Source organism: Glycine soja, chromosome 1 (genome assembly GCF_004193775.1).
Source record: "Glycine soja cultivar W05 chromosome 1, ASM419377v2, whole genome shotgun sequence".
In the NCBI taxonomy this organism is placed as follows: domain Eukaryota; kingdom Viridiplantae; phylum Streptophyta; class Magnoliopsida; order Fabales; family Fabaceae; genus Glycine; species Glycine soja.
The window spans coordinates 14,864,298-14,889,821 of NC_041002.1; the positions used below are offsets into that span (position 1 = coordinate 14,864,298).

Here is a 25,524-nt window from a genome sequence, read left to right on the forward strand (position 1 = left end):
AAACCTCACCTCCACACTAAACAACCACTCTCCCTTATAGCTGGCTGAAAAATGTTGTGATCCTGACATTTCAACCTATCAAACATTTCAAAACCATTGTAATTAATTTTGATCATTAAATCTAAAAAAAATAAATGATAAAAATAAAGAGAATTAATTTTACAGTAAGTGATTAACTTGTATAAAGAGAGATTTAAATTATGAGTCTCGCATTTGTGTTTCATTTTCATATAACTTTATGGAGCAAGATGGGCATAGAAATATTATTGATTGCCCATTTGACATTAATCATGTCTAATTGTCTAGACTCTAGAGTTGCACAAGTTACATATACTTATTGGTGAATGCAAATTAATATAAGTAGTTAAGAATTTACTATGAATTCTCATCTTTCTTATGGGTGTGGGTCCAAATTTTTTACACCACTTTTTTACTTGGTAGATAACTCTTTTGAAAGAGATTTCGTTACACATAAAAATTAGTTGAATAGTTGTGACTAGATGAAATTGTTTGCAGTTTGAATTTATAATCTTTTAGATAGATATCTGTTCATAGTCCTAACATTTCATCGCACAACTTGCCTATTAGGGATACCTTTGCATTCTACTACTTTTTTTCAATAAAAAAATGCACTAATTCACTTCTTGCTCTGCTTGCTGACTCTCCATGCTAATTTACTTTCTAACAAATACATAAAAATATATATAAACTATTAACAAGTGATAACATGATTATAAGTAAATCTAAATGTAGTAAAAAAATATGTAAGTGAATGTAAAAGACTCAAACTAGGCATAAAAATATGTTCAAAATTGAAAAAACTATTACGAATAAGTTCAATTAAATAAAGCCTAAAGAACTTTTTTCTTTATTTTCTTGTATTCTTGCTGGCAGTTCAGCATGCAATGTGGATACGATCACTCCCTGTATCAGGATCTCAAGTACCTAATTAAAGTGGAAAAGGAGAGATTAATAATCCCAAACTTTTAAATATATAAAGAGAGACAAAATTGCCTAAAGTATATATGTAAAATGAAAGAACTGAGCAATGATGTAAAAGGATATTGTATGGGCAATTTGTCTTCTTCTAATAATGGTATTTTTTATGTAGATAATAAAATGTTAAATTTGACAACAAATTTCTTTCAAAAAGAAGGAAATGATGAAGATGAACCTAAGAAATTTCACTTGGAAGAGTCCAAGGATAATTAATATTTGGGTTAATTATGTTTTTAGTTGCAATTTTTTTTTTTTTTTTTGAGTTTTCACTTTTAGTCTCTAAACAAAAAATTGACCTATAATGCTTTTGTTTGTTAATATTTTTAGTCTGTTATAAAATCCCGTAGTTAATTTATGGCATGACATTAATTTATTAATTAATTAATATTTTTGTGGCGATTAATATTTGACGGGCAGAATCCGCCAAAAAATATTCGTGGGGAACAAATTCTGGACAATAGAAAACAGCCAGAAATTGCTTCACTAGTGTTTCAGGCTTCACTTCTCCCCTTTCCCCTGTTTTCGTTGCAAGTCAGAAGCACTTGTCAATCAACAAATTCCAAGTCATGCACACATGAATCCAAATATCCAATCAACAGCCAAATGGATAAATTTCAAATAACAACAAGAAAAAATCATTCTCATAGACCAATATTAAAAGGAATAGCAAAAACGGAGGTGTCAATCATTCACCTAAACCAATTCACGAACACATGATCTTGTTCACCTACCTACATTGAAACTAACGTGTAGCCCAGGAATGCCTTATCCACATTAAAATGCAAAAATCATAACGCAAAATTAAAAAAATTAAGAGTAACCAAAGATGTTCAAATTCTGAGAACTATTAATTATACCCTTGTTACAGCGATTTAACCATGTCCTAGTTAACACCTAGAGACACAGCAGAAAAAGATACAGAAGTATATATATGGTATGATGGAATAGGAAAACAGACAAAAACAAACAAGAGATATTAACGAGTTGTTTGAAATAAAAAAAGTGATCAAATATCGTTCATCTTTTTTAAAAAATGTAAGTATCAAAAATAGCATATGAGGGTCAATCCTTTTTTTTCTTTTTAGGAAGTTACTGTGTAAGCTTTGTCAATTCCTCAAGCAATGCTTCTAGAACTAGTTTATCTTAAAGGAAAAGGTCACTCCATTATTTTTTTGTCTAGCAAAGAATTCCTATCTCTTTTTAATACAAGACCACAAATATTATCCTGTACAGAAAAACAATCTTGCTCGAGTAAAATTGGAGTCTCTCTTTTCTTTTCCATTAAATTCACATGCCTCATTTTAATATCCTTGTCCTTGCTTTAATTTGTTTCTTTGTGAATCTTTACGCTCCACGTTCATGCATCAAGTTTGAGTATCATGCAGAGAGAGAAAGAGAAAGTAAAAATTGGAGTGGAGAAAAGGGAAACGTGTCTGCATAACTTGACCCTTTTGTCAGAAAAATTAATATTGTACCTCAATGGTTGCCGATAAGCACGTGCAAAACCGCTGAGTACTTCTACCATGTTTGTGCTGAAGTAAATATCTAAGTTTCAACCTTTTTACTAGGTCATCGTCCAAAACAAAATTACTTTACTATGTCAATTTTAGGGTTCAAGAACACGTTAAATGAATAAAATAATCAATCAGCTACATGCATATTAATATAATATATTTCTAAATATCAAACACATTAATTAGATGAGTTTAATAGGCAGAGAAAATTGAATAATCGTGGTCTTAGGTCTGTTGCTTAAATTGATAATAATTAACCCACGTGGGAAGCCTCCATAATTAAATTGAGCAAAAATTGGCATTCAACCTCCTTGACAGAAGTTCCGCCAAAGATTATGACAACAGTCCAATTCCATTGGCTTTTGCTTAATATAACAACAGGAGAAAAATATTTTACACATTAATACCAAAGTTTGGAGTTGGAAAAATCTCCCGGAGGAGGCAAGATCAATTAAAGTAAGACGTATAATTGAGTCAAGTTGAGAGGACAGACCAACAAGCTGATGATATATATATAAAATTCTGATTTTCAGGAGGCATTGACGCCTTATTTTAATATGTTTTCACCCAAATTTTTTTAGACCAATAATAATTATATATTGTGAGTAAAATTAGTATTTAACTCCAATAAATTAAAAGATACATGTAATGTAATCAATGATCCAAGATAAAAATAATTATTGTAAATTTTATAATTATGATTCACTCACATCTTTTTTATATTTAAATTATAATATCACTCATTTTTTATCCTCCTCTTATTTTCTTTTATTAAATCACTCATTTATTTTATTTTTCTTGTGTGTCTCTCTCCTACACTCGACTTTTTATATATATGACCAAGAAAAAAAATCCGCACTAAATATTATTTTAATGTTGAGATTTAAGAATATTCATGTGAATATCATGCTAAAGAAAGCAAGGCAAATCAAACGAACCCGAGCAGAGCTCTCCAAACTAGGACAAACTGTGCAAACACACGTGAAAAGGAGATGGCTATGAGCCTATGACTAGAGACACAAAAACAAAACGATTGGTAAATGGTAATGTACTTATATAAGATTGAGTAATGATTTTTACACATTTTTTAAAACACATGCTAACATTGCATATTTTTTTAAACACACTGATAAAAAAATTTTATCACATCATTATGTCTATCATATTTATTTATTTTTACATCATTATATATCTATCATATTCATTTATTTTTTCTTTCTCTCATTTGGTGTTGAATGCCATTTGGATGTCTAAAAATCATTTTTCTTCGTATAAAAGATTACACTACCTAAAGGCATGTTATTCAATTTCAACATGGGAAACCAACTGAACTGTAGCCTTTTTCTGGAGCCATGCTGGTTTATATTCCTTTTTCTTTTCTTTTTTTTTTTTTCCTCCTTTGGCCTCTTTTCTTTAAATTTGTTTCTTCTTTTTCTTTCTCTCTTTATATAAATCCACTTCCTTTTTGGGAGAATCATAAAAGACAAACAGCTCTATTTTTATGTGCCCTTCATACTCATATTCTCTGTGCCTCTCTAAATCAAAGCTCACCCTCCCTCTCCACCTTGGGAAGATCATACCAACATGGAAAGTGATGCTGGGGAAAACTTGTTTGGCACATTCTCCTCCTCCACGACATCCATCACCGCCTCATCATCGTCATCACCAACATCTTCCACCACAACAAGCTCAAACTCATGCACCAAACATGACTCCAAAATAAGTCCACCTCAAAATCAAAACACCCCAAATAGCAAGAAAAGACAAAGAAGTGATGACAATGAGAACAAACACCACCCTAGTTATAGAGGTGTGAGAATGAGAGCATGGGGAAAATGGGTGTCTGAGATCCGTGAGCCAAGAAAGAAGTCAAGGATATGGCTTGGAACATACCCTACTGCAGAAATGGCAGCAAGAGCACATGATGTGGCAGCTTTAGCCGTCAAGGGCCATTCAGCTTTCCTCAATTTCCCCAATTTAGCTCAAGATCTTCCAAGGCCCACCACCACATCTCCCAAGGACATTCAAGCTGCAGCTGCAAAAGCAGCAACCACCACTTTCTTTGATGATGAAATTGTTAACCACTGTCAAGCTGAAAAAGCTGAACAAAACCATGGAGAACAACAAGCTTCTCCTTCAACTCTATGCATGATGGACAATAGTACTGAAGCAGAGCAAATTCAAGCAGAACAAGCTTCTTCCACTCAAGAGTCTTCTAGTTCTCATTCTACTGCAGATGAAGAGACACTGTTTGACCTACCAGATCTTTTCCCTGATGGAAACTCTGGACTTTTCTCCTATTCTTCTTGTTGGCATTTATGTGCAGTTGATAGTGGATTCAGGCTAGAAGAGCAGTTTTTGTGGGAGAATTTCTAGTAGTAGAGATTGTTTCATTTTTAAAATAAAAAATATATATAATAAGAGAAAACAGACTATAAAATTGATGAGGTTTTATCTTCATGTTTACGGCAATAGTGTAATCTAATGGCAGCATACCACTTCAAGAAAAGTTTACCCTTTGAATCTGTAAATTGATGTTCTCCAGTGCTATTTTTTTTGGTTCTGCAGTGAACGGATTAAAATATAAAGGAAAAATAATAATTATGCCAAATGTGACAAATGCTTATGTCTTGCACTGTATAAAAACAATAAAAGAAGCTTCTTTCTTTGTGCATACATCACATTGAAATTTATCTCCTTTTTACTATGAATGGTATTTACTGGATTTGAAAGGTACCGAAGTCCATCCTTTTTTCACCATGTTTTGCTTATCTGGTAATTTGAAGAATAGAGATCTTGCATGGAAAGCACATTATTCTTTCTTGATTTTGTTCTTAGCATTTTGATGAAGTTTTCATGATGCTGTTGACTGTAAAGCAAGGCAACCTGAACCCGCTTTCTTGCTTTTCTTTATCTTTCAGTTGGAAAGATATCCACAAGACTAAATACATCATATAGTAATCATTTCTTTAGCAATTGGTTTATAAAATAAACTATTATGTGGCAAGTTGTGCTCGTATAAAAATCACGAGTACCTCGATGGAATTTTTTTTCCCAGCTTCACTCTTTGCTTCATGATTAAGTATAAGAAAATATATCCGATTCCCTGTTTGTAGATACACACATGTAGGAGTTCAAAGAAACCATTATTTTAGTTACCAGATGTTCTTGATATAACTAATGAATAATAAAAGATTGCATGATGTGTTGGGAATAAACTTGTATGTCGATGATTCAAGTCATTATGTAATTAATTCTAATTTTAATAATAAAGTATTATTTTATTTTTATTGTCATATTTCACTATTTGATTAAATGATCCATTTGATAATGTCCTTGATTAAAATTAAAGACTTGTTATTATAATAGAGATTATGATAATGAGAAACAAGTTTGTTCTAATTTTAATATAAACCGTTCTTGATCATAGGATTATTGTAAATAGGATATCAATAATCTGGATAAATTAATATATATGTGATAGTATTTATTGGATAAATATTAATAGATCTCATTTATTAATTTGCATATATAGATGAGTTATATGTTGATGTGATCATTGAACTGACTCAATTGAAATTTTCTAATGGTTAAAATTTACTGTAAACTGTCAATAGAAAATTCTCAAAAAGAAGTATAATAGCTTTCTTTGACCTGAGATTATCATAGTAATTAATAGGTTATTTGTTGTATTTTGATTCCGGACACCTAATGTTTTAGAGCACTTGATGAAAGGATATTGGATACGATTAAATACTTGTAAAATTAATGATTAATCAAGAAGGAATTCATCAACTCTAGGTAATGAGTTTGAGCTCTATGAATAAAATTATATCCTGACCAGGAAAATTAAATGAAAGAATAAATGAGTTTCTTAAGTCATTATGAGTTAACTCAAAAGGGTTTGACAGTAATATCATACTCTAGAGTTAACCCGGAGCTGTAAAAATGGAAGAAATTATTACCCTACTCTTCTAATGGTTCTTGAAAGTAAAATGTTACTTCATGCTATCTGAACGTTAAGGAGTGTTGCTAGACGTCTACCTTGATTAGTATATTAATTTGATTAATATATTACTGATTTAGTATTGAACCTATGGGGTCACACAGAAACAAGTGTTCTAATCTCTGTTAAAGAAATTATTTTAATATTTGATGATTAATTAAATTAGAGAATTTAATATGATCAAATGATTAATTGATTTCAAAAAAGGTGAAATATTATTATATTTTTGCTAGCACTGAAAATATAAATAATATGAAAGATTTGGTGAAAGAAGAGAAACAAACATGTATGATTTTGTATTTGGAATTTGGGTTGAAAAGGCGGCTAGATACAAGTTTGACTTGGTCAATTATTATTTCAATTTTAATTGTTAAATGGTTAGCAATAAAAGGTAACAAGAAATAATATAGCTTAAAAAAGATACTATCAATAAGGATTTTGATTTAATAAAAAATTTGGTATCCTTAGCGTGCTATAAATAGAGCCTTAGGTTGCACGTTGAAATGATCCCAATATCATTTCTCTATTCTTATTTTTCCACTTGTCAAAGTTGTTGACGAATAAAGGTTAGTCTCAATGTGGATACATGCAGAGTCTTCACACTATTGAAGAATTTTTATGCTTCAAGAGCTCGTCAATAGGTACACTTTTTAATATGTCATCTGTTTATAATATAATTTAAATACAAAATAGATCCTTTTATTCTGCAATGTGTGTTTTTTGAACACTTTTTTTCCTACATGATGACCAGGGGTGGCAGGGCTAGGACGGCCCTAACGTCACAAGGCCAACACTTTATACGAGTTCAATTTTTTTATGGTTTATTTTTCCTACACCATTCAAATTTTTTCTACACCCAATATGTAACGACCTGTCTCGTTGCTACGATATAACCACTCTAATAACTCAAGAAATTAAATTCTTTTTCTTTCTTTTATGAAAACTCCATTATTTTTGCTTATGAAAATCATAGTAAATTTGAATTGCACAAATATATATATATATATATACTCCCAAACACGCATCAATGCTTAACCGAATATATGAATATTAATATAGTAGTTTAGTACATATCATACACATAATGAAGATTAAACCAGTTCATAGATATAATTAAATCTGTGATTTACATCCTTAATCCAACAAAAGAAAATCATGAACCACAACGGAAGAGTTGATTAACAAAACACAACTCTCTCCCCAAAATAATCCCAACGTCATCACGTCGGCTTGACAGTTCCTCAACAAAATCTCATCCCTGCACCCTACTGCTATCATTTTGCTCCCACGAACAAGGTTCGCGATTATCACAGGTATCAACCACACGATACAAAATTGCAAGGGTGAGTTCATTATAAAAAGAACCAATGTTAAATCCAAATAATCACAATTAGCAAAAACACATAAGCAAGCATCATGAGCTTACACAACATTCATTATCCAACACTCACATCCAACAATTGTTCATTGTCCACATTCAACAATTGTTCATTGTCCACATTCAACAATACTCATCATCCATCCATGGATCCAATCAAGACTGCACAGAATGATGCATGCACGTGACTCAACTCTCAGATGCAATGTGGTACGTACAACCAACCAAATCCTAGGAAATAGCCTAAGTGTGTCCACACGACACTCTCACTTAGGAAACCATGCAGTGTTCGTCGAGACCACCCGGTTATGCACGTAACTGCCCCCCGTAGGTGATCAGCCTGGGGCCAAAAGGAGTTCCCTACCAGGTGACAAGCCCCCTCAGTACAAAGTACACTCTGCCATATTATTCTATTTCCTGTGTCGTATGAGCTATGAACATGGCCAAAAGCAAGTGCCAAAGACCATGGACCAATTAAAGCGCCTAAGCATCCCCTCAGAAATTCCTAGATTCTTTAACCACGCTTGCCACCCACGTCTGGGCCATCCAACAAGGTCAGTGCACTCCACCCCCCATGAGCATACACTACATACGACGTATGAACGTGGCCCAAAGCAAGTGCCAAAGACCCTGGAAGATCAGTGCACTTCGTCCCCCCAAGAACATACTCAACATCCAACGTATGAACGTGGCCCAAAGCAAGTGCCAAAGACCCTGGAAGGTCAGTGCACTTCGCCCCCCCCCCCCCCCCACAAACATACACAACATGCACATGCCAAAGCATTTCCAACATCAATCAACATTCCATTTTCACATCATTCTTAACATAGACATCATCTCGTCTCAATGGCGTTATCAACACAACAACGACCTCATTTCATATTCACATAATCATCAACAATACCATCAATTCATGTTGACATGGTCTTTATTAACAACGTCATCTCAAATCAATATCATCATAAACATCAACATCACCACATATCAATTAAAGTCACCAATAGCGACATCAACAATGAGTCTCATTCCTCATGTAAATATATTTTCCATGCCTGAGGTTCACACTCCCCAGGTCTTCAAACAACGTCAGTTTAATAAACAATAATGTTATTCATCAACAATAGATGTATCGCATCCCATTCGTTAAAAACATAGTTTTTCTTAAAAGAAAATCAGCATGTAATAGGGACAGACAAATATTCTCATAGCTAGGTTCCCAGACCCTAACTATGGTGTCAAAACGGTAAATTTTATAATAACTCCCCTCACCTATCGTGAGCTCTCCGTCAGTTCTTCTTTGCATCACTTAGAGGTCTCTCTCTCGTTCGTGTTTGTCGGTCCAACGCAAGTCTCTATTACGCCAAAACGAAAGGAATTTAGCATAGGCTTCAAAAACAAGATCAAAGGCAACATTCGAGGTCAAATACCACTGTCAAAACATAAAGGGCAGAGGGGTGTTTCGGATTCTACAAATGGAAACATCATTTTGAAATTCCGATCACGCCAATGTGACCGGGGTTCAGTGAATGCCGCAAAAACAACCTCAAGGTTATAAAAAGATAACTTTTACAATGTTTCATTCTCTAGGATTTTTCAAAGGAAGTGTACAAACACCCCATTACAGTACCCAACACATAAGAGACACTAAGAGGAACTCAAACTAGTTAGGAGAAGGCTTAGAAGTCAAGATTACCTCAGAGAAACTTTGAAATAGAGGATTGAGGATTTTCTCCACCGAATCTTCGAGGAGGATTCTGAGGATTCCGCTCTGATTAAAGTGTTCCTCCTGGTGTGGGGGTCCAACGGCAAGCAATGGCAGCTCACGGCGGCCACCGGTGGTCTTGGGTGGTGGAAAATAAGGTTTTAGGGTTTGGGGGACGTTTTTGGGAGAAGAAGAGAGTGAAAATCGTGTTTTTCTCGCTAAGGACGTATTTATAACCTGCAACTTTCACTTAGCGGGCCTTCTAGGCGTTCAGCGCACTTCCTCTCGGTTGTAGTTGGGCTTAGTGCAGCTTTGGGCTGCTCAGCGCAATTCCCATCGGTTGGAGTTGCGCTTAGCACGCCATACTCGCTTAGCGGGAGATCAAAACTTATTATTTTCAAGATCCCAACAGTCAGATTGTAGAAACATATCTTAGGGATATACAGACAAAATTTGAAGACGATCCAACGGTTAACGAATCCAGTATCGCGATTTCATTGAACTAGGTTTTGGAAAAAAATCTAAAATCTCATACTTTCAACTTAGCTCAACAAAACTCCACATAATTCAACATTTATATCAAGAAATTTACACACGACTAGTTCAAGGCATACTTCAACTCATTCAAGTCTATCATATAGTCAAACAACACAATAAATAAAATTAAACATCGATTTATAACTTATAATATCTCAGGGTGTTACACAATATATTTTAAAACATGTGACTTTAGTGTTATTAGTACAATTTCTAACTAACTGAGCTAATAGGTCAATTATGTTAAAAAAATAAGTAACATCACTACACTGAAATTTTTAAAGTATATTTAATACACATATAAGTTTATATAATAAATTTTGTAATAATTAATTTTGATCTAATAATGTATTTTTTTTACATATATAAATTTTAAATAAAAATCATAGGTTTAATAAAAAATTATATATATAAAAAATACATTATTAGATCAAAATTAATTGTTACAAAATTTATTATGTAAACTTATATGTGTATTAAATATACATTAGAAATGTTATTGTTATGTATAACGACGTTAATTACTTTTTAACATAATTGATCTATTAGTTCATTTGGTTAGAGCGTCGTTATTGTTTTATTTTATGTGTCTTTTTGTTTTCAAACTAAGATGTGATGTGATTAAAAAGTATTTTTATGTTGGTTGTTAATTTTTTTTTCCATACTCAATGAATTTTTAGTTCACTGTGACATGTCAGCATGTAATTGATCTATGATAATTAATTATGAACGTGTCTTGATTAATTAAAAATTTGTCTTTCTTAATGTTATTAGATTCAATTAGGCTTTACTGCTAAGTTATGAAAAATTAAAGAACAGAAACAATAACTTAGACAAAAGTAAAGCGAAAATAAAAAATACACAACGGAAAAATAAAGAGTGTGGGGAAGAAGAAGACAAACACAAGATTTATACTGGTTCGGCCACAACTCGTGCATACGTCCAATTCCCAAGCAACCACCGGTTCTTGAGATTTCCAATAATCTTGTAAAATCCTTTACAAGCAAAGATCCACAAGGGATGTACCCTCCCTTGTTCTCTTTGAACAACCAAGTGGATGTACGCTCCACATGAACTGATCCACAAGAGATGTACCCTCTCTTGTTCTCAGTATTACAATCCAAGTAGATGTACGCTCTACTTGTACCACAAAGGATGTACCCTCCAATGTATTAAGACAGAGTTTTTAGGCGGTTAGTCGCTTGAATCTTTGTAAGGGGAAACAAAAGATATCTTAAGCGGTTAGTCCTTTGAAATCTTTTGTTTAAAGGGAAGAGAAAAAATCAAAAGAATTTTCATGCGATTAGTCCTTTGAATCTTTTGAAAAGAGGGAGAAGGAAGAATCAAAAGAATTTTCAGGCGATTAGTCCTTTGAATCTTCTGACAAGAGAGAAAAGGAATGAAGAAGAAGAATAGCACAAGTTTTTTGCCAATGAACTTTTCTTGAATAAAGAAAATTTTGAACAAAAATTTTTAGAAGAATGCTTTGAATGAATGAAATCTGAAAGTTGTCACTTTAAAATTTGTGTCATGGTCACATATTTATAGTCATTTGATGACTCAAATTAAAAGTTTATGACTCTTGGCAATTTCTTCAAAACTAATCACTTTTTAAAAGTTGTGACTCTTTTGAAAACTAGTCACTTTAAAAGTTGTGACTCTTTTGAAAACTAGTCACTTTAAAGGTTGTGACTTTTGAAAAATCTTCCGAAACTAGTCACTTTAAAAATTGTGACTTTTGGTAATTTAATTTTCAAAATAAATCACTGGTAATCGATTACCATTGTAGTGTAATTGATTACACATCAACAGATGTGACTCTTCATGTTTAAATTTGAAAACCAACGTTTAAAAACACTAGTAATCGATTACAAGTATTGTGTAATCGATTACACAAGTTTGAAATGATTTGAAAATGTTTTATCACAAGTTGTGACTCTTGAAATTTGAAATCTAACGTTTTTAAACATTGGTAATCGATTACATGCTTATGGTAATCGATTACAGCTTTGTAAATCAGTTTGATAAGAATATTGGCTACTAATAATCGATTACTACCTTCAGGTAATCGATTACCAGAGAGCAAAACTCTTGGTAAAAGATTTTTCTTCAAAATTTTTTTTGAACAAAATTGTGTTATTCAATATTTTAAAAAACTCTCTTAATACTTATCTTCATTGAGTCTTCTTTTGATTCTTCACTTGAATCTTGAATCTTGATTGAACGACTCTTTGATTCTTGAAACTTGCTTGACTCTTGATTCTTGACTTGAGTCTTTGGCATCATCAAAATAATCTTGGAAAGCATTGCTTCCACAATCTCCCTCTTTTTGATGATGACAATCCTGAAATCAAGAGAATACGTGCAAGTTTTGTTCTATCATTCACTCATCTCTTTCTCCCCCTTTCTTTTTGAATTTATGCTTAATTTTAAAGCTTTGAAAATATAATATCTTGATTTCTAAAATACTCATTTTCTCTCCCCCTTTGACAACATAAAAAAACCAAAGTTCGTAAAAATAAAATCATACATAAATAATTTTAAAACATACACAAAGCATAATTTGAATATCATAAAATTTAGATACATATCACTAGTCATATATCATCGAAATAACTAAGTTAAAAAACACATACTTATAAACAACTAAGAGCAAATAAATATAATTACCATGTTTAGTCATAATCAACCAAGTAGAAAATAGTAAAAGCAAACCCAATGTTCAGAGAATAATGTCATAAAACATAACCAAATACAAGGCTTAAAATTAAAATATAATAATAATAATAATAATCTAAATCTATGAGGATGGTGGTGGAAGGTCAAAGCATTGACGAATATAACTCATATCCTCCTCAAGCTGAGTGATGCGAGTATCCATTCCTGCAAACCGTGCATCAATAACATCAATGCGGTTGTCCAAGGAATCAAAACGTTCACCAACGAAGGTGTGGAGTCCATCCAATCTGTCAAAAATGTTGTGCATAAGAGATGAAGAATCATCTCTCTGAGGAGGTGGTGATGGAAAATGGTCTTCTACAGCCTGTGCTAGTGCGTCCTTCTTCACCCAAGAACCATCCCTCTCTTTGCGATATCCAAAAGAGGAGATCACATTCGCACCGATAGAGAAAGATCTTTTGACTTTAACAAAGGGTTCAGAGACAAGAGGGACATTAAAATGTTGTAAGAACAAGGTGATCAAATGAGGATATGGAAGTGGAGCATTTGATCGCAATGCGTTATGCATGCGAAATCTCACAAGATGGGCCTAATCGATTTGATGTACGATTAAGAAAACCCACATAATTATCAAATTTTCCTCAGAAACCTGTGCAAGGTTGGATGATCTAGGAAGTAAGATGCGCATAATCAAGTAGTGCATGATGCAGCATTCGAATGCCAATGAACCGGCAAGAAGCCTTCCGGTCATATCCGCTTGGTTGGTGCAAACCATCCGGCGGGCATCAGAAACAGAAAAATCGAACTTCCACTCATCATTAAGTGTACCCTCAAACGGTACATCGTCACTGGATAATTGAGTGAGTTCAAAGAGAAGGGACTGGTCTATGACCATCTTAATCCCATATACTTCAGAAATCAAGGAATCTTCTTGAATTTCCAAGTTAGAATAAAAAGCTCTAACTAATTCAGGATAAAAAAGAAGTTTCATGGAGATAAATTGAATTAAACCAGAATTTTTAAATGCTTGAAAACAATCAAACACTTCATCATCAAAGAAGGATAAGTCTACAAACTTAGGGTCGATAATGGAACGAGAAGAGAAAAGGGAATTATACCGGATACATTGTTCTTTCGAGGAAAACAACATAGGAGATGATATAGAGGGAGGAATTTGAGTTGTATGTGCTTTGGATGCTCCGTGGCTTCGAGTTCCTGTGACTGCGGATGAAGTCGAAACGCCCTTTCGCTTCTTCGATGGTTTTGCCATTTTAAGGATTTTTTGGAAGTTTTGATCGGTGGAGATGAAAGAGATTGAAAAATGATGAATTTTGGGCTTTGTGGGACGTGATTTGGTTGAGAAATGAGAAAGTTATGTGATTTTGAATTTATAGAGGGAGACGCGCTGTAATCGATTGCATAGATCTTGTAATCGATTACCAGAACTAAAACTTTACATGTAATCGATTACATGTAGAGTGTAATCGATTACAAGAAGTTTGTTCTATTGCAATCGATTACACATAGTGGTAATCGATTACCAGAGAACTAACCCCTAAAAATCTAAGTAAAACTTATCAACACATATCATGGTAATTCTTTACTTAATTCAACTATTTTGCATACCAATATAATTCTAACAAAAATTCAATCATGTCAAACTATGCATAATCATTTCAAACATAATCATAAAAAAAAAATTCAATTAATCATGTATATTCAAATATATCAAACAAGAATCACATAAGGATTGAAGGATATATAGAACACAGGCATTATCAAACATTTGTTTAAAAAAAAACTTCATGCTTTGAGAAATAAAATAACTCAATCAAACATATAAGCACATACTCATAATAGCAATCAATCAAGACAAACAAATAAAATTTTGTTAGTCATCATATAACACGTTAATTGAGAAGAAAATTTCAACCAACTTAATTTAAAAGAGAATGATTTTGATGTTACCTTTTTCATGATTTAAGTGCCTAGATCTTCAAAGATGGAAGTCAGACTTTTGCTTTTTGCTTAGTCTTCTTGAGAGATGTTCTCATCGCTCTCATAGTCCTTGGATATAAGGTTAATCTCCTTCTTCGAACCATCGGATGAGTCATTGTCATCTCATGCAATATACGCCTTCTTGGATCTTCTTTCTTCATGACTTTTCTTCTCATTCTTCTCAGGCCATTACTCATTTGAGGGGCAATTTACTTTGATGTGACCAAGTTGGTTGCACTTGTAGCATCTAAGAGTTGGAGAGTCTTCTTGGAATCTTTTTCCATGGTTGAAATTTTGACGCCTCTCGATTCTTCTTTTCTTGACAAATTTGTGAAACTTCTTCACAAAGAGTGAGAAGTCTTCTTCATCTTCTGATTCTTCATCTTCTTCTTCTTCTTCTTGTATTGAGGAGGAGGCTTTGAGTGCTATGCTTCTTTTCCTTTTGTCGGTCTCTTCATTTTGGTTGAGAAGTTGAAGTTCCATTTCATGTTCCTGCAGTTTGCCAAAAAGAGTGGCAAGAGACATAAAGGAAAGATCTTTACTTTCATAAATGGCAGCTACCTTGGGTTGTCATTCCCTACTTAAACATCTCAAAACTTTATTAATTAAATCTTCATTAGGAAAGGTTTTTCCTAAGGAGGCAAGGTGATTAATTATGTGTGTAAATCTTTTCTGCATACTTTGAATGCTCTCATTTGTGTTCATCCTAAAGAGTTCATATTCATGGGTCAGTGTAATAATCCTAGATCTCTTAACATCAATTGTACCTTCATGTGTGAGTTAAAGAGTGTCCCACATCTCCTTGGCACTTGTGCAGTTTGAGATTCTAAAATATTCATCTATTCCTGAGGCAGAGGTAATAATATTTATGGCTTTAAGATTGTATTGAACTCTTCTTCTATCTTCTTCAGACCATTTATCTCTAGATTTTTCTATTTTTGTGTCTGTTGATGTGCTTCCATCTATTATGGAGGGAACATAAGGTCCTATTTCTATGGCTTCCCAAATGTTGTAGTCTATGACTTCAATAAAGATTTGCATTCGGGTTTTCTAGTAGTGGTAATCCTCACCATTAAAGATAGGTGACCTATGGATGGAGTTTCCTTCGAGAAACAAAGAATTTGAGGAGACCATGAATCTTGAAGTTGTGAAACTTTTCTCAAGATACTTGCTCTGATACCACTGTCAAATTTATCACAAAATAAATAAAATCCGTCACAAAAAGTGTTGTGACAAATTGTGTGTAGAACTAAATGTTCTTGCAAATTTCGGAGTCACACACTTCAAGGAGGTAATTTTTTGTCCCATCACAGATAATGATGAAAGTTATTCCTTCACATCATTTAAAAAATCCGTTACATTTTATGAAGATAAATAAACAATTTTATATACAAATGTCATTCGTTATTTGTGACGGACAAAAAATCACTCACAAATTGTAAAGGATTGTTGTCATCACAAACAAATAGCGACAAGTGATCAATTCGTCACAACTTTTGTTTCTCTATTTGTGATGGATGTAGTATCCCTCTCAGATTGTGAAGAACTATTTTTGCCCCATAATTCATTTCAAACACCTGCTCCTCCCTTATTAGTGGCAGAGATAGTATCTTGTGATGAATTTATTCCCTCACAAATAAAGTTGTAAGCATTTTTTTAATTTTGATTCATCTACCCTAACCCCCCACTAGACAAATCCTGTGTGTATAATGTGACAATAAGTAATCATTTTTCTATGCAAGTACATAGATAATAAGAATTAATTAAAATCAAATATAATAAATAAACAAGTTGCATAGAATTAAAAGTTTTGCATGACATCTCATAATTAATTATAATTAATTTCTAGTAGTGGATTTATTAACAACATTCAATGTTTTGTTGAACATTAAAAGTCTCAAAATACCTTGAAAGTCTCATAATTTATAACATAAGTAGAATATATAATAAATTTGAAGACATTCATATTAACATCATTCATCATCTTGTCGATCACCTATAGGAGGTTGTGGATCACATTGAACTGGTTGAAATGTTTGACCAAGAGAAAAACTCTCCATAAATCGAGTCATTTGCTCACGAAACAAACAGGACTCTTCTTGTGATGCAAGAAACACCTCTTTCATGTTCTTATTTTCTTTTGTCAAATTGGAAAGTTGAGATTTCATTTTCTCGTATACATGTGATGAGAAACCATCAAACAATATGGATGAGGAAGGTTTGTATTTTCCAATCTCTGAACCTAGACCAAATACCCGTCCTTTTCTGTCCATACCTCCAACATCATAAAAGACATTGTCATTAGACTTGACAACTAGACACATCATCCTCAAATATCTCGTGTGAGTCTCTCTCTGAAATGCATTTTTCATACTCATTCTAAAAACAATAAAGTTTAAATGAAACTAGCAAATCATGTATAATAAATGCAAATGATATCATTATGCCAAGTCACCAAAATCTCATACTTGAATCAACCCATCATAATTCAAATATATATACTCAATATATACAAATCTCAAAATAGGGTCAAAAGAAGAAAAATAGAACATATTTACATCATATAGAAAAGACATTTGCATGGACATGTTAACAAATGTTGAACATTTTAGCATTCAACATTTGAAGATGTGTATCATGTAGATTCAATAAGGAATTAAATTACAGAGAAACCACAACTAGACTGTAGACTAGCACGCTAAGAATGGTCCTTTTTTAGAACATAATTTTGTTGTAAACTAGGGGCTGTGAAATTCACATTTTAAAAAAACGGAACCTGATTTATAATTGGTTTTTCATTTATAATAATCATGTGATTTCAAACTTGTTGTGCAGATTAGGCACAACTTAACATCAAATCTCATGCCTAGAATAATCTTAAGTTAAATAATGTCAATATATCAATAAAATGGTCCATAACTAGCCAAGAGATGCTCTAAGTTCACTAAAAAAATGAACTAATGTCCTGGCTAAACCAAAGCAAGAAACAAGGATGAGCAGTGTGCAGTATCCACTTATGGGTTTTTTGAACACCCATTGTAAATTATAATGTTCTTCCTAAGAAATATAAAAGTAAATATAATTATTACTTACTAGTCTCTTAAAATGCTCAGATGTAGGAATTGATCCTCTTGTATCTAGTGAACCATCATCAGAGGAATCCCTATTGTTGGCATTAGTTTTTGCTTTATCTTGCCAATTTAGGTCACTCCATTTTTGTTCTAATTGTTGATGCATTAATGGTAAAATCCAACTCCCTACATCAACACCAAGTCGTACCCTATACATTGCATTTGAGTACCCTTCAGAAGCTTTATGATCAAATCTTTTTTTAATTTATGCATTATGCTCAGGCAGCCACTTATACATGTGAAAACAACTCCCAACATCAACACCACATCAAATTTCCCTTTAATTATCTTTATAATTTCACATGTGGAATAAATCGGAGGATCAAACCTGTTAAAACAAATTTGAACAAGTTATAACTCTTAACACACATGTTAGTATTGAACATAAGGAAAAAGTTATAAAATTGGGTGTTTTGAGGACCTGGACGAATCCATCTACATCCATCAGGGTCTACACTTCAAATCTGCGGTGGTGGATCAACATGTGATGATGCTACATGTGGACTGTCAGCAGATGCAACATCTACTTGGGCATGTGATGGGAGTTGTGTGCTTGTTGTGGAAAAATTCATGGGCTGTCCAGTAGGATATGTGGGCTGAGATAGAGGATTAGATGTAGACAGGTTAATTTGGGGAGCCGTAGGTGTTTGGGATATGGAAGGATGTGTGGCCTGAAAATGAGAGCTACATGTAGATCGGTTAAGTTGGGGAGCTGCAGGTGTTTGGGATGTGGAACAATGCTCAAGTGTAGGAGGAATTGGTTGCCCAATAGGATGTGTCAGTTGAGAAGTAGAAGGTTGTGGCAAAATAGTACCTCTACCTCTCCCTCTTCCCCTACCTCTACTAATCCCTCTACCAGTACCTCTTCCTCTACCACTCATATTCTGATTATTTGCCATTTATATGCATATAAAAATAATTACCTAATGTAGATGGAAAAAAAAAAGACACAATTTTAACACTGAATAGAAATTGAAAACATCTCAATAATATATATATATATATATAGCACACATAACTAGATTAATAACAGGTACAAAAAACATTTAATAAGTGAATAACTTAGTTTGAATCTCTATCTTGATAAGCTTCATAATTGTCATCTTCCTCTTCTTGTAGACGCTCTTCTTCTATATCTTTGTCAATAAATTCCTCTTCACTACTCCACATGAATTCTATGTCTTCTTCTTCTTCCCAATCAATTGGCACTTTCTGTCCAATGCCATGAGTGTCAACAAGACTTTCTGCAAAATCCCCATTTGCAACAACTATAGGCACAATTTGATGTTCATCATCATCTTGGTATGCAACTTCAGGCTTATTATTTTCAAATGATTGAATTATACTGCATGCCTTGATTTTTACAACACCTAACCAATCTTGTTGCCCTTCTGAAAATGATGTAAAGTACACTTGCTCTGCTTGTTGAGCTAGTATAAAAGGATCATAACTATGTTATCTCCTAGATTTTTTAATTTCTTCATTGCCATAGTTATCTATCCTTGTCCCATGAGAACTAGAATCAAACCAATCACATTTAAATAAAACCAAGTTTTTGTTAGGCCAACCAGTATACTCCACTTCAACATTATCAATCAAGACCCCGTAATAATCATTTTCCATAGTATCACATTGTCCCCTTCATTTTGAGATTTTGTCACGAACTTATATCCATTGATGGCATATTTAGACCACTTATAGACATTCCTAATAGGAACCCATGCCTAACTCCTTAAAAGGACATCATCAATCGCATTTTTGGGGTCAGGACCTACATTAGACAACAATTTATTAACTCAAAAAAAAAAAAAAAACTAACATGTCAACCAGAGGATAGTCAATTTACGTAAATGTTTTAAACCAAGAAGGAAAAGTCATGGAAATTTGTGCATCCATGTCCTTTTGATTTATGTCAGGATCTAATTCCAGCAACAAATTTGAGGACATTCAACACATCAAGATAGGAATTAAACATGACTTCACATAATATAAATGCATCACATAATTATACATAGGAAATACTTACTTGTGCAGCACGCATAACTGGAACTGTCTAATAAACAAACTGCGACAGTTTCATATGTCCAATCAATCTAAAATTATCATATAAGAGGACTAAGAACAAATGTTTAGTCAACAAACTAACAAATTCATTAGGCATGTCATTTGTTTTCCCATTGCCATTAATAATTTAATTCACACCAATCATTGCACTAAAGTACTCGGTTTGGAAAAACTGAGAACAAAGTTTTCTCGATCAGAAAATTAGTAATTAGCAAAGCACTCAAAAAATAATTCCAAATAACTGCACGAGTCAAAACTGGTGCAGCACGCATAACTGGAACTGTCTAATAAACAAACTGAGACAGTTTCATATGTCCAATCAATCCAAAATTATCATATAGGAAGACTAAGAACAAATGTTTAGTCAACAAACAATTCTACTCATTAGGCATGCCATTTGTTTTCCCATTGCCATTAATAATTTAATTCACACCAATCATTGCATTAAAGTACTTAAGTACCAGAGAGCAGAGACAGTTAACATAAAAGAAGAAAAAGAGCAATTCAAGACAAACCCACTCTTCCGTAATGCACAGCCACATCTAAAAGAGCCTTTGCAGCTAATGTGTGGTAAACCATATTTACTTGACACCAAGCCTTATTTATAAGAAAATCAATATTTAAAACTGTGACATGAATATATGATGATTAGGCTTATTGGCAAGCGTTTCAATGAAAATTGAGCTCAAATCAGAAAAATAAGAGAATCAAAATTTCCCCCACAACACAGATGAATAAGAAGGGTGAAATTACTATTACTACCTTCTAAAATCATCAACAAGCAGGTCAAAACAGAACATATGGATAAACACTGCCCTTGAATACGAAGGGTGAATAACCATCTTCCTTCAATTTCAAATTGAAAAGGGAAAATGTTGTGTGAATGAAGGAGCTCTAAAGTTTATTATGGATAATGGTTAGGGTTTCAGGGAACAAGTAGTGCAGCAATTTGCAACCTCACAACTTAACATCAATTTTTTTACAGAAATTGTCTAAAAAAATTAAAAGTTCTGTAGATCTGAAAAGAATTGGAACCTGTTGTCGTTGGTCTTGAATCGTGCCCGTGTCCGATGGTGCAGTGGCAGGCAGAGGACGACGGTTGCGAGCAGTGGCCGGCAGTAGTGATTCAAAATTCCGCAGATCTTTGGGAAATTGCGAGAAGAGAACTTGAACCTGCTGTCGCTGACCTTGAATCGTGCTCTTGTGTCCGATGGTGCGGTGGCAAGCAGAGGACAGCGGTGGCGAGCAGTGGCTGGCGGCAGTGAGCAGTGGCTGGCAGAAGAGGTGCGTGGGCCCCTCTAGGTTTTGCTTTGAGTGAAAATGTAAACGTTAAATACAATTGCTGAGAGTAAAAATGTAAACGTGTAGTTTTAATTATACAAAGTAATTTTATTATTTATATTTAATTAAAAAAATATATTAGATGTTAGTGTTATCTTTTAAAATTACAATATATTCGTGTATATTTGGAAGATAATATTAGGTAATCTTCATTCTTAAAAAAATATACTGTTAAAAATATGATTATGTATTTCAAAATTTAAATAAATTAAAGAGATTTTTTAAGTTATTATTTTTTTCACATCATAATTAATTTAGAATATGACAATAAATATAGACATAATATTAAAATAGATTTAATACCCATGTGATACAAGAGTAAAATTATTTTTATATTTGTAATTTGTTTAAATTTTACATTTTTAAAATTTCATAATTTATACTATTGTAAATTTGTTAAAATATGTATATAATTTTTTATGCCAATGTTTATAGACTCTAGCATAAATAAAATATTATATTTAATATGATAATTAAAATTATTCCTAAATTCCAAATCTTCTCATAGTTTATCCTAAACTCAAATATATATGCTCGTCTTATGTGACTTTTACTTTTTTTCTTTGTTTTATGCTTAATGTTTTTTCTATAACCACTCTAATCCAATCTGTTTCATCTTGAATAGAGTCATTTGTGTCTTCTCCCTATCGATGTAAGTGGAGAACATGTCCCTCGATCTAATTTCTTTTAGCCCATTCAACAATGAGTGTGTGCACCCATATGCAGAAGATGAAGAAAAGAGGACATGCAAAAACATCATTATTTTAATGTAAAAGATCACTCCTCCCTCACACCTAAGACATGTATAGAGGTATCAAAAGGGTGATGCTAGGTGCACCAACATTATTGCTTGTGCATCCAGCATTTTTTAGTAATTTCATAATTATCCTTGCATCTTCTTCTTCCTTTTTTAAGTTGTTTTTACTGGTTTGTGGCATTTGCGTTTCGCTTTCTACCCTGTTGGTTTTTTTTGTTGAGTGAGGTGTCGCTTGGGTGGAGGTGAAAGTGTTACTGGTGGTTTCCCTGAGTGAGTTGATCCATATGTTTAATTTCAACATACAAATCAAATTGATCCGTAAGGTTTACATGGATCAACTTGATACGTATGGTTTATACGGATCAACTTGATCCGTATGGTATATAGATACGTGTTGTATGTAAATTTGTAAAAAAAGTTATTTGTTTATATGTGTATTTGATATAGGGTTTTTGGTTTTTAATATATATGGATGATGAAAATGAACAAGAATGTGGTGTGAATGAACAACATGTTGATTGTTCGGATGCGTTCAATACTTTTTAGGTAATAATCTTCATTATTATTATTAAATTGATAAAATGAATGTCCCTTTGAAGACTAAAATTGTGTGGGTTGCGTTGTAGGTGTTTGCTACCCGAGATGATGTTTTGCAGTTGGTTCAATCAGTTGCTCATGAAAGTGGATTTGTGGCGGTGATTATGAGGTTAGACACAAACACTGGTATTAGAGGAAGGACTTTATTTGTGTTAATTGGTTGTGAGAGGAGTGGTCAATATAGGTCTAGGAAGAAAGATTTTGTTAGAAGAGATACTGGGAGTGGGAAATGTGGGTGTCCCTTCAAACTTCGTGAGAAACCAATGGTTGGAGGACAAGGTTGGATGGTGAAATTGATGTGTGAGAGTCATAATCATGAATTGGCGAAGTCATTAGTTGGACATCCATACACTGGGCGATTGACTAAGGATGAAAAGACAATTATTGCTGATATGACAAAGTTAATGATCAAACCAAGAAACATTCTGCTAACATTAAAGAGCACAATGTCAACAGTTGTACAACAATCTAACAAATATACAATGCAAGAAGTGCATATCGTTCTTCCATTAGAGGAAGTGATACTGAAATGCAACATCTAATGAAGCTTCTTGAACGGGATCAATATATTCATTGGCATAGATTAAAGGATGAAGATGCGGTACGTGATATCTTTTGGTGTCACCCTAATGCAGTGAAGTTATGCAATGCATGTAATTTGGTGTTTTTTGATAGATAGTACCTACAAAACAAACAGGTACAGACTCCCACTACTTGACTTTGTTGGTGTGACACCAACGGGGATGACATTCTCTGCTAGTTTTGCATATCTGGAGGGTGAATGTGTTAATAATGTGGTATGAGCTTTAGAACGGTTTCGAGGTTTTTTTCTAAGACGTGATGTCCTCCCTAGAGTTATTGTGACTGACAAAGACCTAGCATTGATGAACGCAGTGAAAACTGTATTCCCTGAGTGTACAAACTTGTTGTGTGGGTTTCACATTGACAAAAATGTCAAGGCAAAATGTAAATTCCTAATTGGTCAAAAAAATGTTTGGGAGTATGTGATGGATGCCTGGGGAAGTTTGGTTGATTGTCCTTCGGAACATCAGTTCGATGATTGCCTTAAGAAGTTTGAAATTGCTTGTTCACCCTGACCAATGTTTGTTGACTATGTTAACGAAACATGGATAATCTCTCACAAGGAAAAATTTATTACAACCTAGACGAATAAGGTGATGCACTTAGGAAACACAACAAAAAATAGGTATGAAAATGTTCAAGTTTTTCTATTAGGGTTGATGGATTGATGGATTTTAATTATTGTATTTGTTTATTGTTTTTGTGTATTTCAAATGTAAGGTTGAATATGCTCATTGGGCTTTAAAAAGAGTATTACATAATAGCCTTGGAGACTTATGTAGTGTTTGGGATGCCATGAGCAATATGATCGCATTGCAACACACTGAAATTAAAGCATCCTTTGAAACAAGTACACATGTGGTTTAAAGTTACCTTATACAAGAGACTTCTTGGCATGGTTTAAAGGTATGCTTTAAATCAGATTGCTATTAAGTATGAGCGTGTACATTATGCTGGCAAGGATCCTTCTCGTTGTGGTTGCGTCATGAGAACTACGCACGGTCTTCCTTGTGCACGTAAGCTATCTAAATATGTTCTTGATAGCATCCCACTAGATTCAATCCATATGTTTTGGAGGAGACTAAGTTTTTTAGACCAAGGGTTATCTGAGCCCCAAGTGAACATAAAGAAAGAGATGGAAACCATATCTAAGCGATTTGAGGAACTTGATGTTTGTGGTAAAGTAACTCTAAAGAGTAAACTTCGGCAAATTGCATAACCTGATCAAAACTCTATGTGTCCTCCTCCAGAAAAGGTCAACACTAAAGGTGCACAAAAGATACCCATGAACAGAAACCAAAGATCAACAAAGCGTGATCCGTCTTACTGGAAGTATGTTGATGTTTTACATTCTGTGCAAAATAGTAATTCTTCAGTGAAGCGTAGTGCATCATCTTCTGACCAGCCCATTCCAAGAAGGACCATGCCAATGTTGGATCAATTTCATCCATTTATACATGATTTCATTGACAACATTGTGGATGTCAAAGCTGACAATAACTGTGGATATCGTGTGATTGCTGCTTTATTAGGTATGGGTGGAGATTCTTGGTCCTTGGTGCGCAACCATTTGCTTAAAGAACTTGGCAAATGGTCAGATGACTATATCAAGCTCTTTGGTGGCACAAACAGATTCGAGGAATTAAGGAGGTCCCTACTTGTTGATGGGTTATCCATGGTATGTAATTTATGTTTTGTTTTTTAAGAATTAACTTTAAATAAATGTGATGTGTATATTTGTTTGATTCAGGTTATTATGGATAAGTGGATGGATATAACTGAGATGGGATATGTCATTGAATCAAGGTATAATGTAATCCTTGTATTGTTGTCGCTACAACAAAGCATGACGTTCTTTCTTCTTTGAAGTCAACCACAAACAAATTCTTCTGTGCATAGCATAATATGTATCAGTCACGTCTATGGCAATCCTTTTGTTCAGGTAGATTCAAGATAGTCCTATTTTTAAATTTATGCAATCATTTGTGTTATAATAACGTAAAATTGTTTGTGCATGTACAACAGGTTTATTTAAAATATCATTGTCATTTACCACCTCTAGCATTGTTATGGTCTAGGAATTGTCATCCTCGGGCAAAGCAGTGGCCAACTCCATATATTAGTAGAATGCATCAGTACAGAAACTTGATGATGTTGAAAAGAGACTATGTTGATATAACTGAAGACTGAACATCTAGCTTCTAATGACTTTGTAATGTCCTACATTAATATATAATTG

The 25,524-nt window shown here is 33.5% G+C and overlaps 2 protein-coding genes and 1 long non-coding RNA gene across 3 annotated transcripts; 2 read left to right on the plus strand and 1 right to left on the minus strand.

The window, feature by feature from the left end:
* The first annotated feature begins 3,796 nt into the window (after positions 1-3,796).
* LOC114412866 (ethylene-responsive transcription factor ERF034-like) lies at positions 3,797-5,139 on the plus strand. Its single transcript, XM_028376960.1, has one exon. The coding sequence runs from the start codon at positions 4,098-4,100 to the stop codon at positions 4,887-4,889; it is 792 nt and encodes a 263-aa protein (XP_028232761.1). The 5' UTR covers positions 3,797-4,097; the 3' UTR covers positions 4,890-5,139.
* A 12,056-nt stretch (positions 5,140-17,195) lies between these two features.
* Positions 17,196-21,365, minus strand: LOC114412873. The gene is made up of 3 exons (XR_003666838.1): positions 21,044-21,365; positions 18,366-19,715; positions 17,196-18,272 (listed from the first exon to the last, which is right to left on the minus strand). It is a non-coding gene; the product is annotated as an uncharacterized LOC114412873 (long non-coding RNA).
* Positions 21,366-24,519: 3,154 nt separating this feature from the next.
* On the plus strand, positions 24,520-25,063 carry LOC114410346. The gene is made up of 2 exons (XM_028374304.1): positions 24,520-24,935; positions 25,036-25,063. The coding sequence occupies exons 1-2, from the start codon at positions 24,520-24,522 to the stop codon at positions 25,061-25,063; spliced, it is 444 nt and encodes a 147-aa protein (XP_028230105.1).
* The last annotated feature ends 461 nt before the right edge of the window (positions 25,064-25,524 follow it).